Source organism: Onychostoma macrolepis, chromosome 19 (genome assembly GCF_012432095.1).
Source record: "Onychostoma macrolepis isolate SWU-2019 chromosome 19, ASM1243209v1, whole genome shotgun sequence".
NCBI lineage: Eukaryota > Metazoa > Chordata > Actinopteri > Cypriniformes > Cyprinidae > Onychostoma > Onychostoma macrolepis.
In genome coordinates this window covers 16,367,314-16,382,981 of record NC_081173.1, presented here as the reverse complement: position 1 = coordinate 16,382,981, position 15,668 = coordinate 16,367,314, and the positions used below count along the sequence as shown (strand labels likewise).

The window sequence follows — 15,668 nt, the reverse complement described above, 5'->3', positions numbered from 1 at the left end:
AATTACTAAAAACATTAACGATGGATGTCTACTGAAGGAACATGGTCATATATGAAGTTTTTGGGGTGTTAAAATACCTGCCAGCAGCTGCTCCATCAACTGAGTCCTGGCTGCCGGTCTCGCTGGGTGTGCTCATTGACTTTGATGGGGACATTGGTGTCGGGACTATGAAAACACAAAAAGACAGTCAGATATAAAATGTTGTTAAAGTTATAACATTTATACTGCACTAATTTATGCAATGCACAATTAGATTTCATTTAAAAGGCAAAGTTATGAGTATGGAGCCCGTCTTTGTACTGTACATAGCTCTGCACTAGATGGCGATAGTTGCAGAGAAAGGGATTACATGACTGTCACAAAATCAGCACAGTGGTGAGATAATGAGTTTCTTAATTTGCTCATGATTGCATTAATTAGTGTCTTGTATAAGTCTAGAGATTTGTGTGACTTGCTGGGCAGTTGAAAAGATATATTCTGTTGGATAAACCTTAGAAATTACATTAGCAATTATAAAACAACTTTGACAGGATTATAGTAATTCAGGACGTACAGTGTAGCAAAAAGACTAAAATGCAGAATCCAAAAGACAAAAAAAGACTTGGAAAAGCCCATCTAAAAAGAGGTTTGGATGAAGTCCCATTCAGAGACATGAAGCGAACCCAGAATATTACACAGCCTGATCTTGGCAAAGGTAAAAAGGCAATGTTCTGATGTGTTTTGGAGGGAGGCATTGTTGAGTGAGGTGGCTGCGGTGCAAATGGATATTTCAGTGCGGTCCAGTGGTCTGTGTACTGTACCTAATAGAGGTTCGGGTGAGATTCCAATGCTCTGGAGGAGGGCCTCGGTCTCCCTGCGCTTGCGGTCCAAATCTGAATCCTCAGGAGCAGCTTCCGCTTTCTGTTGTGTCTCTGACTGTTAACGTTTACAAATGCACACACAACCACACATACTCTGATATTCATATGAAGTTCTTACCACATTCTGAATAAGTCTCATTAAAAAATATTATCTCACCTCTTTCTTCTTTTTTTCTTCCTCCTTTCTCTTTTTTTCCTCTCTGATTTGAGCAAGGCGCTGTTTCTTGCGCTCAAGTTCGGCTTTTAGGTCGCTCTTATCAGCCATTTTGTCCTGTGACAAAACAATTACACCACAGACCCACAGTTTTCACATCCATACCAGTGTAAGCAGGTCCTTATGGAGACTACACTATATTTAGAGACTTTGTTCATTAAAAGCAGTGGTTAAACACTCACTACAGCACAAACAAGTTGAAGGACCATTTGTGTTTTCAACAGAAATGCCTTGGCATATATCTATGCATTTACGAAAAAACTATTTATGAGGTAAGTAAATACAGCTGATTGTGTATAAAGGGTGTGGCCGATGACTGTATCTATATGATCTAAGAATAATACTTCTCAAAACTGTAAATCCTAGGCTTTGTCATATGATAAAAAATAAATGGGGAGAAATGGAGTGGTAATAAAAGCAAAACAATATCAGACTGTGGAGGAAAGCTTTATTAAAGCTTAAAACATAAAACAAAATGCAAATGCATTAAAATAAAAAATAAAAAAACACAAATCAATAAATAAAAACATATATTTTGATAGCAAATTATCATGCAAACGCCACATTTACGATGTGGATAGGTTCAAAAGGTCCAGAGATAGCTGTCTATGAGGAAGATGCTACCTTAGGAAGACTGTCATGTATCATAATGCTGGTTTTGGTGTCATAACAGACTCCAATTCGATTACAGAGAGTTATAAAATAAACCATTATTGAAAACCCAGTTATATTACACAGATGTCACAATGATACATTAGGATATGCAAATGATGCCAGCGTTGCTATTGCTAACCGTGGGAGAAGCACAGTGACGTCATAAACCATATGCGATTATGAAGTCATCGAACATAAAGCATGAAACACAACAAAATGCACGTATGAAACCTCACAGTTATGTGAGCGTGAGAAACATGCACCCGGTGTGTGTGTGACACTTCCTACCTGTTCCCAGTGTGGATGCTGTCCACTGTAAATATGCTGTATCACTGCTGATGCACACAGTCTGCCATCCGCTTTAATACGGCCCTTTCATTAAAACATGTTTGAGATTATACGATGCGATCATTTAGAAATTCATCGAAGCTGTTGGCAAAATGTAAGGCTATTGGCCTACATTTTTCAGAGGTGGCAAGATGCTCATAGACCGCCTTGCTACCTCGAGATAACTAAAAGATCCCACCTCTCCCTCAAAATGCTGTTATAATGTAGAAATAAATTCATACACTGCAACAGTGCCACCTAGCGGATTATTTATTTATTTTTTGCATTGACGTACAGATGTAAACATTAGGTTCATTTGAATTGTTATACACCACTAGATGGAGCCATAGTCCAAAAGAGCAAGGCTTAGCCTTTTGTCATTCAGAATACTGCTAAAAATATCTAGAAACCAGCCTAAAGATTGTTTGCTGGTTTAAACTGGGCCTAAAATGTACAGTAAATGGTCACTGTAAAATAAATAAATAAATAATTTAAAAAATGATTGCACTCATTTTAAAATAGAAATCAGTTAGTAGATTAGGGGGTGAAAAACTGTTTTATATTATTGTACATTTTTACACTTTTTTTTTTTTTTTTAAATATTTTTCTTTTAGTATTGATAACCTTGAAACTAAATAGGCCTATATGAATTACACATTTGTATTTAATGTTTAATCCGTTTTTTTTCTCAATGTATTGTAGCTTCTTATATTGTCGCATTAAAGGAACTAATTGAGGTTATTATAAGTGATTGGTTCCCTCAGTCATTTAGAGGATGCGGAACACGCTGTACCACTAAAGATGACTTGGAAAAAAAAGTGTCTCAGCCCCTCTCCCAAAGACCTTTGCTCTACATTAGCTGTGCGCATGCGTCAATGGAAGGGCGCTATAGATTCATAGCATGTAGATAGCGAAGCCCATTTCTGATGGCTGCACAAGAAACAGCGTTGAACAAAATCATGTAATCAGTCTTTTTATATTAACTGTACAATGCAATGATAGCGTTTTACCTATCGGTAAGAATAGAAAGAAAGAACTCGACGAGTGGGTTAATCTCTATTGTACTACATCTATGCAGATTGGAGTAGCAGTCTCCCCTCCCTCCCTTGTGTTATGTTTGTACCCTGTTTTTGTACCTTGTGCTGGGCAGTTATTTTGGTGCAATGACAAATTAAACCGAATTAGAGCGATTCAGGAGGACTCTTCCACCGAACAGTCCGATCACACCGGATTTCTGCGCAGATCTTCATTTATGCGATGAAGTAACAGGCTTTGCTAGCATGTCAAACTTTGCGAACTGCATCTGTTGAGACGAGGACAATAGCTCGCTGAGAACATTTCAAGATCTGTGGATTTCACTTGAAGATCAACATGAAGTTCGCCCAGATCATGCTGAAGAACAGCTCAAAGCTGAACATACCTAAACAAGTGGACAGATTTTCAAAGTACTCTCCGTCCCCGCTGTCAATGAAGCAATTCATTGACTTTGGTAAGTTGTTTACATGTTTGAAATGGATCTGATGGAACCAGCTCATTGTGGTTGTGTCTGGAAACCTAGTGAGGCACTTTTGTAGTAACACGGGCATATTATAACATGGTATTATGGTAATTTTATGTTGTTGTTTTTGTTTTTTGTTGTTGTTTTTTTACTTGTATCATGGGGAATGTGTTATACCTTATCAAAATACCATAGTATTACCATTACTGTACCATGTATAACATTGTATTTTTCGTAAAAACAGCCTAAGTCTACTGCTGTATTGTGGGCATCTGCATAGATCAACTGTATGCAACTGTAATCAACAACATGATGTCTATATAGGCAGCTCTCTAGGTTTTGACACACAACCTTCCTCGTACTGTTACTTGATAGAAGAGATTGCATAAAAATGACCCTCAAATGACTTTGATATAGTTGTTTGATGATATAAATTGAATATCATCTCACAAAATAAATTGTACCATTGATGTTGTTTTTAATAGCTGTACACATATATTTAATATACTTTAACCTTAAGTACATCTACACAATGAGGTAAGATGTAATTCTTAAAAACTGGACAATGTCTGTGTGGGTTTTTTTATTAACTTTTCAGCATTGTTACAGGTTCTTTTAAGACAACTGTCATTAAAATAACACTGAAATATTTTGCTGTTAAAACACAAGTACTAAATATTTAAAATATACACATTTCTCATCTAAAGTGTCATTTTATAGAACATATCATTACAAATCTAAATTCTAAAATCCACTGTCATTTAGGAGTCTGTGTTCAAACTGATGTCTTGTTAGGGATTACACCAAAATATTGGTTTTAACTGTATAGGGATTTTCAGGAATGCCGTACATGTCAAGTTCAAGAGTGAAATTCTTACTAATGTAGTCCCTTCTTGCTCGCAGGATCAGCCAATGCCTGTGAAAAGACCTCCTTCATGTTTTTAAGGCAAGAGCTTCCTGTCCGTTTAGCCAACATCATGAAGGAGATCGACTTTCTCCCGGACAAACTGCTCGGCACTCCTTCACTTAAGCTGCTTCAAAGCTGGTGAGATCCACAGCTGACATGCTGTTCTAGATTCCCTGAAGTGCCATATGCTCTAGTGTGATGAATTTCTGCCTACTCTAGGCTCTCTATTAACGTTTTACAACTCATATGACATATATGACCTATAGTGTGCAGCACATGACTTCAAACTAAAGTTGACCATGAAGTCTTCTAGATAAGGACCTTGAAAGTTGGAGAGCAAATAAAAGTCTGTATGTTTCTACTGTTACTGTTTACTGTTAGACATACAGCAAGTGTGTTGGTGTGAAATGTTGATTCAGCACATTTTAACAACCTCTTAGCAAAAACTTAGAATATCACCAAACTTCATTAGCATTTTTGAGAATTATTTAGCCACCGTTCTAGCTAGTCCAGGTTGAATAGTATTGTGTTTTCAGATAACATTTCTATTCATCTTTAGGCTAAAATGCATATGGATATATAACATCAATAGTGTTCTGAAATTTGAACCTGAGGTCAAATTCATTAGTGCAGTTTACGTCATGAAAACAAAGAAAGATGATGGATAGACAGCTGACCTCTGATCTTTTTTACACCATAAAGAAGTCATTTAAGGAATCCATAGCCCACAGACCAGATGAGTAACAATCTTTCTTAGCTAGTTTGTCAAAACTTAAACATAAATCAGTTAGAATATCAAAAATAAGTGTTTGTAGGTATATGTTATTTTAATATTAGCAAGTAGAACATGTTTGACACATGTAAGAGTTGTTCTCATGAGGATGTGGGTCAGAGCCTGATCTTTGTCACGTCCTGATCCTTTTCCTGTCTTCTCTATTGAAAGTTAAAGGTTTAAAACAAAATTGAATGAGAAAATTATGAATAACATGTATTTAATTTGTTGACAGAATACTGGCTTTCAAGTGGGTTGAACATGCAGGCGATTTAAATAGCTTGTTCTTCATGGAAAGTTTTTCTGTTTAAGAATAGACTTCTGAATGGACCGGATTTGAAGGACAGAATAATTTATAAGTTCAAAATGAGCTGTTGTAGTTATTGACCTTTGTCTTACAAAGTTTAGCAGAGGCTTTGTGTTCAACAAGTCAACTGGAATGCATTGAAAATTATGCAATTGTGAGCGTTATGTAAACTGAACTTTTTTCCGCTGACTATGCTGGATTCAAAGGCTTTTATTAAGGACAATGTACAAAATGCTACAATTGCCCTTGGTTTTCCCTATATGAAACAGATTTGTTGTTATTTTTGTTGCTAATATTTTTATAACTCAAGTTTTAAGCCTTCATGTGTGATAATTTTTTCAGGGTTCTTTGTCCTTAAAACTCTAGAATCTCTAGAATCATGCTGAGATCACAATGTGAACTAAATGTAGCTTTCAAATGTGTTCATCGAAATGTTTTGCGGTGTCAGGTAGCATGAGACACTGAACACAAACAAGTGTGCGCTGCAACCTTCCTAGATGTCTCAGTGTAAACAAGATCTCTTTGACAGTGCGGCACACTGACACAGAACACTGTCATTCAGGTGGATTGTAGCTAGTACACTGCATTCATTGTGTCAAGGCTATTGTTCTCTGTGCAGTACATCTCCCTTGCCAAAAGTCACATGGGGGGCTTGATTTACTCTAACCATTAAATTATCAGTGAAAAGCTGTTTAATCACCATTCAGCTTCGGGAAAGCAGTGATACAAATTGGATCTGTGGTTTTGAGTAAATACCTGTCAGTGCTTTGCACCTTTGTTAGCCATTCAGATAAACTACATTGGCTTTGTTGTTCAAAGGAAACAATACACAGTATTACATAATGTGTGGTGCATTATGGCTGTGTTTCAAATAGGGCTGGGTATTGGTACAATTAAATTTTTAATGCAATTTGATTCGTATCTGATTCGATTTCATTCAATTTTGTTTCATTTGGAAATAGTGGTGCACCTAAATGATTTTTATTTGTCAAAACCCTGAAACTGAAATTCATTCAGAGTTTTCATTCAGTCAAAAAAACAAAACAGAAAATAAAGTTCATTTATTAATCAATTATTAAATCACATCAAATAAAACTGAGTTGTGTTTAAATAAGTCTACGAAAAAAAAAAAACCTGAATGTTTGTTTATTCTCAAAAACAGGTATGCGCAGAGTTTGATGGAGCTTGTTGACTTTTTGGAGAAAGACCCTGATGATAAAAAAATCCTAACTAAGTAAGTACAGTATTCAGGAGCATTCTGGGAAATCCAGAGTCATTAATCTTACTCATGTTTAGCGCATGTTTAACTTGGCTGCAGCCTGTTTTAAGTGACCTCTAATAGTGTGTTTAATGGCGTGTCTCTTAGATTCACAGAAACGCTGATCAATGTCAGGAACAGGCACAACAATGTGGTGCCCACCATGGCACAGGGAGTGCTGGAGTACAAGGAGGCCTTTGGCGTGGATCCCGTGACCAATCAGAACGTCCAGTATTTTTTGGACCGCTTCTACATGAGCCGAATCTCCACACGCATGCTGATGAATCAGCACAGTGAGTGTTCAGGACATGTACTAAAGCCCTGGCCAAGCAGGACGGATATTTCTGTCTCAGCTGAAACAATAGATTAACCATCTGCTGATAATGTAATGTACCATAGCTTCATAACCAATAAATAAAAAATATATTTTAAAATTCTATACTATTTTGTCTAAATAAATTAAAATTGAAACTCACAAAAAATAATCATATTAAATGCTTTCAGTGAATTTAGGCATTATATTGCACAGCATGAAAAATGGATATTCATTTTGAGATTTACTAAAGATTGTAACAAGTGTTATGAAATTATCGGTGTTTTAATAGATTAACTTTAAGTGAGCCTTAGATGATGGCAAATTAAATGCAAAAATAGGGAAAATAAGCAAATGCAGTTAAATATCTACTATTGACGTATATACGCTACTATTCAAAAGAGCCGTATTATTTAAATAGAAGTAATTTGTAACATTATAAATGTATTTACAGTCACTTTTGATGAATTGAATGTGTCTTTGCTTAATAAAAATATAAATTTCTTTAAAGGGGTCATATGATGTTGTTAAAAATAACATTATTTTGTGTATTTGGTGTAATGCAATGTGTTTATGCGGCTTAAGGTTAAAAAAACGCATTATTTTCCACATACTGTACATTATAGTTGCTCCTCTATGCCCCGCGTTTCTGAAACGCGCCGATTTTTACAAAGCTCATCGTTCTGAGAAGCGAGGTGTGTTCTGATTGGCCAGCTATCAGTGCGTTGTGATTGGCCGAATACCTCAAGCCTGTGACGGAAATGTTACACCCCTTACCATATTGTGATGCCGTATGAAACATGTAATTTAAAAGACATTAATGGTCATTATAACGAAGTTCAAACAACAAGCACTACTCTACACAGCTTAAAACTCACGTTTGAATAGTAAGTGGCAAATTCTTTAAATATGAAAACGTACTTACAGGCTGTGAGTCAGAAGCGCCAGACTGTCCTTGCAATCGCCCTACTTTATAGAAACAGCCTTTGAGCATCGCTGGCATTGTAGGCTACTCCCCTCCCAGGTTCAGGAAATAGTCCTCTGTAAAATATGCTGCACACACTCGAATATTTGGGTTGAACTGTTCTGGAACAGTGTTGTAAATACAACTTAACCACTGATTTCTAGTTGTGTCCTCTTTTGGAAGCCCAAACAAAGTAGTTTCGCTTTCACAACGAAACACGGCGTCTCCATGACATGGCGCCGGTGGCAGCAACAATACTACAGCAAGAATAAAAGTCCCGTCCTCTTTCTTTGCGTAAACATTTGGGCAGTGTTTTGCAAATCTCCCCACACTGTGACGTAGACATTTGGGGGAGTGTCTGAATGAGCCGTTTTAAGAGGGCTTGGTCGAGTCTTAACTTTTATAAAGAATATCTCTTTGATTTTGAGACTTTAGTCTTTGCAACTTCAGGGATCTTATCGATGCACAAACAGCTTGTAACACTCCAAAGAGAAAGGAAAACTAGAAATCGCATCATATGACCCCTTTAAAAAAATGTTACTAACCCCAAACTTTTGAATGGAAGTGTAGATCCAATGTTATTCAGTACAGTTAATTAACAATCATTGAAATATCTAAATAACCAATGTGGTACCCATATATCATGGATTCCAACAAATTAAATGTATTTAAAATGTGTTTTCATTTTAGCATTAATCTTTGATGGCAGCACCAATCCAGCCCACCCCAAACACATTGGCAGTATCGACCCAAACTGTGATGTTGTGGAGGTTGTAAAAGGTAATTAACCATGTTTCTTGCCTGTGTAATACTTTTTATTTACTCTGTCAAAGAAAGCCAATAAACTGTGGGAGTAATGGACATTGCAGGCCCTACATGGGCAGACTCACACTGTGTCTCACACTTTCTCTCTCTAGATGCCTATGAGAGTGCCAAGATGCTGTGTGATCAGTACTACTTGACCTCTCCCGAAGTGGAAATCAAACAAGTGAACTGTGAGCGAGAATTTTTTTCTCTGAAATGTTCAGTCTTTGTGCGTCCTGTGCATGGTGATTTATGAACTATCAGAAAACCTGAACTCTGCAATGGAGCTCTCTACATTCTTATTTACACTTATTTGCTTATTTACAGTCTTATTGATTCCATGTTAGCCTGTAGTTGTTTGACAGTGTGGAATGGTGCCAACAAAATGTGTTGGGTGGGGATTATAGGTATGCTATGAAATGCCACATTCTTGTCCTGCATGCAGTAAACCTTGCCCAGACTCTTTAGTGTATAATTATGCTTTTAGTTTATATATCTTATCACCCAAGCATGACCTGAAATTCAACTTTGCCCCTAAAAATTCACTGCCGTTTATTTTAAAAAAAAATTGTCCAGCAAGGGTGCATAAATTGATCAAAAGAATAAACACATTTATAATGTTACAAAAAAAAGTCTATTTAAAATAAATGCTGTTCTTTTGAACGTAATATTTTCAACTGTTTTCAACATTGATAATAATAAGAAATGTTTCTTGAGCTGCAAATCAACATATTAGATTGATTTCTGAAGGATCTTGTAACACTGAAAACTTGAGTTATGGCTTGTGTAAATTCAACTTTGCCTTCACAGGCATAAATAACATTTTAAAATATTTTAATATAGAAAACAGTTATTTTACATTTTAATAATATTTCACAATATTATGGTTTTTACTGTAGTTTTGGTCAAATAAATGCAGCCTTGGTGAGCATAAAGGACTTTTTTCAAAATCATAAAAAAAAAAAAAATCTTACAGACCCCCAAACATTTGAACGGCAGTGTAACTGTAATGTACATTTACAGTATAAGTACAGTAAGATGCGTAATGTGGATTGATAGTAATAAATAATAGCATAATGTATTGAATTTGTTTTTATAAGAACATTTAACTATGGTATTATGCAACCACATTTCGTAAATTCTTAAATCACTTATCGGTGTAGACCGAAATAGCACTTTAAAATCTTATCACTGTGTGTCTATGGAGAAATGGATGAGCACTGTGTACTTAGTTACATAATGGCAAAATTTTGGCATGATCTCTCGTTTTATCTAGATATGTAAATAACAGTGTACTATTGTGTCAAGCAAAGAGAACCTACAAGGTTGAGTGACCACCGTTGCGGTGTTTTTTACCAACACATAGTAACAAATTAGCCAGTATAACCTCTATCGTGTGCTTCATACCTGACTAGTTTGGGCAGCATGCCAGTGTTGATTTCTTCTTTGCTTTCTTAAAATAAAAAATTCATGTGGGCCTGCATGTGTATGGCCTTCTTTTTTGGGTTACTCAACTGTTACTGAGTTGATACATCTGGTTTTTTTACAGTTAAAGGACCCAGTGACCCTATACATATAGTTTATGTGCCTTCTCATCTGTACCACATGCTCTTTGAGCTCTTCAAGGTATGTGAATCACTTTATAGTAGCTATAGCCTACACAATGATAGTCTCATATAAACAAAGTGCATCATCATAACTTCACCCTCATGTCGTTCCAAACCTGTATGACTTATTTTCTTCTGCCGAACACAAAATGAGTTTTTACAGAATGTTGATACATCGCAGTTGGTTACAAAACAAGAATATGTGCAAGTTTATGTAAGAGCTAGATTTTCAGTGATTGACTAAAACTTTGTCTGGTCCTTATCCAAAGCTATTGAATGGATTCAGAAGACTTGGAATATAGTGAACAAGTTGTATGGACCATTCAATGGTGCATTTTGGGCTTTTTCATTATATGGAAAAGAGCTGCATTGACATTCAGCTAAACATCTCCTTTTGTGTTCCACAGAAGTAAGAAAGTCAAATGGGTTTGAATTGACTTGACCATCAAGCATTTGATGATAATGTGTTTTTTTTCTCTGTAACAGAATGCAATGAGAGCAACTGTGGAAACCCATGAGACCAGCCTACATCTCCCACCAATCAAAGTGAGAGTTTCTCTAGGAAGTGAAGATATGACCATCAAGGTGAGCTTTTTTCAACAGATGTAACGGGTCAGCAAAAGTTGAATATTTTATCTCTGTTTTAACTTGCAACATACTTGCAAGAGCAGTGAGAGCCAAAACATGTTTGTAATGACTCTTGTGGTATATTAGATGTCTGACAGAGGAGGTGGGGTTCCTTTGAGGAAAATCGAAAGGCTTTTCAGCTACATGTATTCAACTGCACCGAGTCCTGTGGCTGAAAACAGCCGTAATGCTCCCCTGGTAAGAACCTTGGCTGTCTAATTAAACATACTGTATGCAGATTCTTGTGCAGTGATACCACATGGTAAATCTTTGATCCACAGTCATGTTTTCAAGTAAACTGTGAGCTTACAGAGTTATAAATTAGCAGAATTAACAACAGTTCAGTTTATTGTTTACACCAGATTAGTTTTGTAATGCAGGTGTAATGTTTTCTCTTTCTCTCACACACTTACTATGGCTTTCTTTCTTTGCAGGCTGGTTTTGGCTATGGTCTTCCTATTTCCCGCCTTTATGCCAAGTACTTCCAGGGAGATCTGCAGCTCTACTCCATGGAGGGATATGGCACGTCGGCAGTCATATACCTAAAGGTACACTCTAGCACTAGCTAGTGAACTGCCTCACGGTTAACTACTTAAGTAGGAAGTGTCCTCATAAGCGCTCTACAACTCTCTGTTGTATTATTTCTTTGTACGTGTAAACCTGTATGACTTTCTTCTGCAAACCACAAAAGATGATAATTTTGAAGAATGTTAGTAACCAAACGGTTTTGGTTTCCATTTACGTCTATTGTATTTTTTTTTTGTCCAGTCAATGAAAGTCAATTGGAACCAAAACTGTTTGGTTACCAACATTCTTCAGAATTCCTTATTTTTAGTTTCCAGTGGAGAAAGTAAGTCTTACAGGTTTTGCATGACATGAGAGTGAGTAAATGATGAAAGAATTTTTACTTTTGTGTGGGCCATCCATTTATGGTGCAGTCTCAAATTTAACTAGGTCCGTTGGTGAATTTGAATGACCAACTTCTACACTAATTCATATACATGTTAAAAATCTCTCTCATTTGCCCACCCCCCCCTTTTTTTAACAGGCCTTATCCACTGAATCAATAGAAAGACTTCCTGTCTTCAACAAGTCAGCCTTAAGGCATTATCAAACGAGCATGGAGGCAGACGACTGGTGCATCCCAAGCAGCGAGCCCAAGAAACTAGGAAAGTACGAGTACATTGTTTGAGAGGAATGAGAAGCTCCTACGATAAACATAAGGACCGAACAGGACGAACTGTAGAGGAGTTCATTTGCGTAACCATCTATGTGACTGTTGAGGTATTTCAGACGCTTGGTTTTATCAAAGGGTTGATAATTGACTTAAGAATGTTACAGTCTGAATAACAAGGGCATTTTTGTCTTCCACATCTCACATTGCTTATAATACACCATTCACTTCATTTGCGTTGCTAACTCTTTCATTCAGAATTTCACAGGACATTCTTCTTCTGTGATGTCTGAGACTTGTTTGAGCACTTGTTGATTCCTACACATTACCACAGATTCTGTAAGTGTGTTTTAGGGTATGTGAACTTGTGTTTTAGTCAGTGGGGCCAAGTTACCAGCTTTGTGTGAGTTATAGCATGCATCTCTAGCAAATATTTGGGAGAATACAGAAGCATCTGAAAGTAACCAAGGCTTTATATATTTTCCTTGGTTAAAAATGCATTCACAATGCAAACATTAGAATGACCATAGTTGTGTGTTGCTTGATTGTGATATTGAAATGTTCCTCTAACAGTTGGACCTACTGTCTAACACTCCATTTAGTTTTGAGTGTAAAAATGTGATGCTATCAAAAAGGCCAAATCATTTCATAAACATGCAAGAGTTGTTTTTGCAATGACATCCAAGTTACTTCACTGACATTAAAAACAATGAATTTAATTTGACACTCTTATCTAATATGTAATAATAATAGATTTGTTCAATAGATTTGAATAGAGTTGTGTTAGAAGAAACCGACAAAGTAAGTTTGGGCCCAAGTTCGTTGCTATGTTAATTCATTTATTTAAAACTGGCTAGATGGATTAGACAGTGTTACTTTTTGCTATGTGTGAAGCTTTTTGACCACAAAAATGTATGATCTTTGTGACAACAGCTTCTGGCTGAACATTTCAGGTATTCTGTATGAACAAAAATGACATGTAGCTCTATTTGATTCATTTTTTAGCATGAAAACACTGAAGAGGCAATATTTTCGTTATTTTTATTTGCGTATAAATGAAAGAAAAATGAAATGGCTTGTTTTAAATGCTACCTGGTTTCATGGCATTTACGTACCTGGGTGCACTTTTTAGCGTGACATGAAAGACGTACCAATAAGTACATATCACTGCAGTTTCCAAAATAAATGAACACTTTCACACAAATTTACAGAGTTGCGATTAATAAAGCGTAATTTTCGCACAATTACTTGAAGAATATCATGCTATGACTTCAAAACAATATTAATATGCTGGGAGATTTGAAAACTGATGCTTTTGAACATTAGCATCGCACACATCCAGCTTCATATCTATGGGTTTTCATAGATGATAAGTTTGTTCGGTAGCTCATGGAGTACGGAGACGGACTTAGGAAACGTGAAGCTCCGGTTTGAATAACTACGGTTCGACAAAGCAGTTAAAATCTGCTTAAAAGGAAGTTCAAATGGCACAGTTGCATCAGCTAATACGTTTTTATATCAGTTTTGCATTTGTTTACACTATCGGGTAGGTGTAGGGCATATTTCCAACATGATAGAGCATTTAGCGACAGTCCCCGGATATTTGAATTCTGAACCGCCGCAATACGTATCTGAAGCAACGTAATAAAAAAACAGCAATACGTACCAATATCTACGTAATAAAAACGTGCCAGGGTTCACATATTGAACCTGTGTTTTAGCGCTACTCAGTGGACATCTCTATTTGAAACTGCGGCGAAACGTGCAGCAAGGTACGTAAAACGCTGTCGCACAAAAAGTGCGCAGAGGTACGTATTTTTATGAGACCAGGTTGTTTAAATATATTGTCTCAGGATTGTGCTGTTTTGCCTTTCTAGTTTTGTCTGGTTTTTAGTCATTCAATCTTGTTTTTATTGTTGTTTTGTTTTAATCTTACTGTAATATTTGTAAAGGTGGCTTTTTGAAAGCAATGTGAAGTATGAATTTTAAGGGAACTCAAGTGGCAGCAGCTGTGACACTCATCAAACTCTGTGTGGGTTTCAGCTGCTAACATGTATTTGCCTCGTTCAGAGATGGAAGTATTTAGACAACCTCAATAGATCATTTGCACATTTCAAGCTATAATCAAGAACTGACATGTTGATGTTATTCATTCATACCTCATAAGCTTCATTCGCAGTCATGGAGAACTTGACGTACCCATCCTCATGAAATCACACCTGCTTCTTGACGTGTTCTAGATACACAATCCTGTATTCACAAAGATGCAACTGTGTTAATGGATGCCCAGTACTATTCATGAAACTCACTCATGCGGTGAGAGAGTGCCATTTTCTGTATTATTAAAACAATGAAAGAAGAAAAAAAAATTGGTTTCCTTTTCTTTCATGTCTTTTTTAACTAAAATTTCATTATATGGATATTCTTCTAAATAACTAATTTTGAGTCAAAATGGCTTTGAAACAACATGATGGTGAGAAAATAATGACTGAATTTTCATTTTTGGATTAATCCTTTTAAGAAGTGTTTTGTCATACACTACAAAATATAGTTTATTTGTTTTACATTGTAATTGTTTACATTCTATTGTTTGTTTTATATTGTTAATTTGGTACATTGTTTTCAGTTTTCTTTCTTTTGTTAATTTTTTTCTTTTTTTATTACACTACCATACAAAAGTTTTGGGGTTGGTGTTTTATTTATTTGTTTTTGAAAGTTTCATGTTCAAACAGGCTTCATTTATTTGTGTAAAAGGACAGTAGTGAGATACTACAACTGCTTTCTATTATTAAATATTTTAAAATATAATTATTCTTGTGATGGCAAAGCAGAATTTTCAGCATCCGTTACTCCAGTCACATGATGATCAATGTTGAAAACAGTCGTGATGCTTAATATTTTTGTGAAAACCATGATAATAATTTTTTTTTTTTGATGAGTACAAAGTTCAAAAGAACAGCACATATTTGAAGTAGAAATCTTTTGTAACATTATAAATCACTTTTGATCAATTTAATGCATCCTTTATATAAATGGAAAAAAAAAATACTGACCCCAAACTTTTGAATGGGAACTTTTGACTTTTATTTAACATAAAAATGTAAACATGACACCAGACACGAGATATAATTAAAAAAATATATTTTTTACTAGTGGGTGCAGGACACTATAGTTAATTTATATAAGTGAGAATAGCAAAATAAAGTAAACTGTGACATATTATACCCAAAAATTCTTCATACAGTGAACTACCAGTAAAACTTATAAAAATTTGGGACCAAAAATTATTCAGACACTTTGACCTGACCATGTTTTGCTTAAGTGTTTTGTCTTTAATTGCTAATGCGACCTTTTACACCACAGACTGAACAAAATAAAGCAT

General features: G+C 35.8%; 2 protein-coding genes across 8 annotated transcripts in view; one reads left to right on the top strand and one right to left on the bottom strand.

Moving 5' to 3' along the window:
* Positions 1-2,265, bottom strand: part of LOC131525487 (cytoplasmic dynein 1 intermediate chain 1) — a 68,552-nt gene extending 66,287 nt beyond the window's left edge. For all 6 annotated transcript variants that reach the window (XM_058753158.1, XM_058753160.1, XM_058753161.1 and 3 more), the window contains exons 1-4: positions 2,017-2,265; positions 1,018-1,131; positions 801-915; positions 78-165 (exon numbers count right to left, since the gene is read on the bottom strand). In XM_058753158.1, the coding sequence (XP_058609141.1) occupies positions 78-165; positions 801-915; positions 1,018-1,125 (311 nt within the window). In that variant the 5' untranslated portion in view covers positions 1,126-1,131; positions 2,017-2,265. The remainder of the gene's footprint in view (positions 1-77; positions 166-800; positions 916-1,017; positions 1,132-2,016) is intronic.
* A 694-nt stretch (positions 2,266-2,959) lies between these two features.
* Positions 2,960-14,440, top strand: pdk4 (pyruvate dehydrogenase kinase, isozyme 4). Of its 2 annotated transcripts, XM_058753866.1 has the most exons (12): positions 2,960-3,544; positions 4,457-4,598; positions 6,702-6,773; positions 6,906-7,090; positions 8,765-8,854; positions 8,992-9,069; positions 9,226-9,285; positions 10,428-10,504; positions 10,972-11,070; positions 11,200-11,310; positions 11,547-11,660; positions 12,161-14,440. In XM_058753866.1, exons 1-12 carry the CDS (start codon positions 3,427-3,429, stop codon positions 12,302-12,304), a joined length of 1,290 nt encoding a protein of 429 aa, XP_058609849.1. In that variant the 5' UTR covers positions 2,960-3,426; the 3' UTR covers positions 12,305-14,440. The 2 variants fall into 2 exon arrangements, with proteins under 2 accessions (XP_058609849.1, XP_058609850.1); XM_058753867.1 differs by lacking the exon at positions 9,226-9,285 and having other exon boundaries at positions 2,964-3,544.
* The last annotated feature ends 1,228 nt before the right edge of the window (positions 14,441-15,668 follow it).

What these genes read in the sequence shown, in the direction of transcription:
- pdk4 (XM_058753866.1), top strand. Translation starts at nt 3,427, where the DNA reads ATGAAGTTCGCCCAGATCATGCTGAAGAACAGCTCAAAGCTGAACATA. An exon ending in CTTAAGCTGCTTCAAAGCTG is followed by an intron (nt 4,599 to 6,701) that starts GTGAGATCCACA and finishes TCTCAAAAACAG; the next exon opens with GTATGCGCAGAGTTTGATGG. An exon ending in ACAGCCGTAATGCTCCCCTG is followed by an intron (nt 11,311 to 11,546) that starts GTAAGAACCTTG and finishes CTTTCTTTGCAG; the next exon opens with GCTGGTTTTGGCTATGGTCT.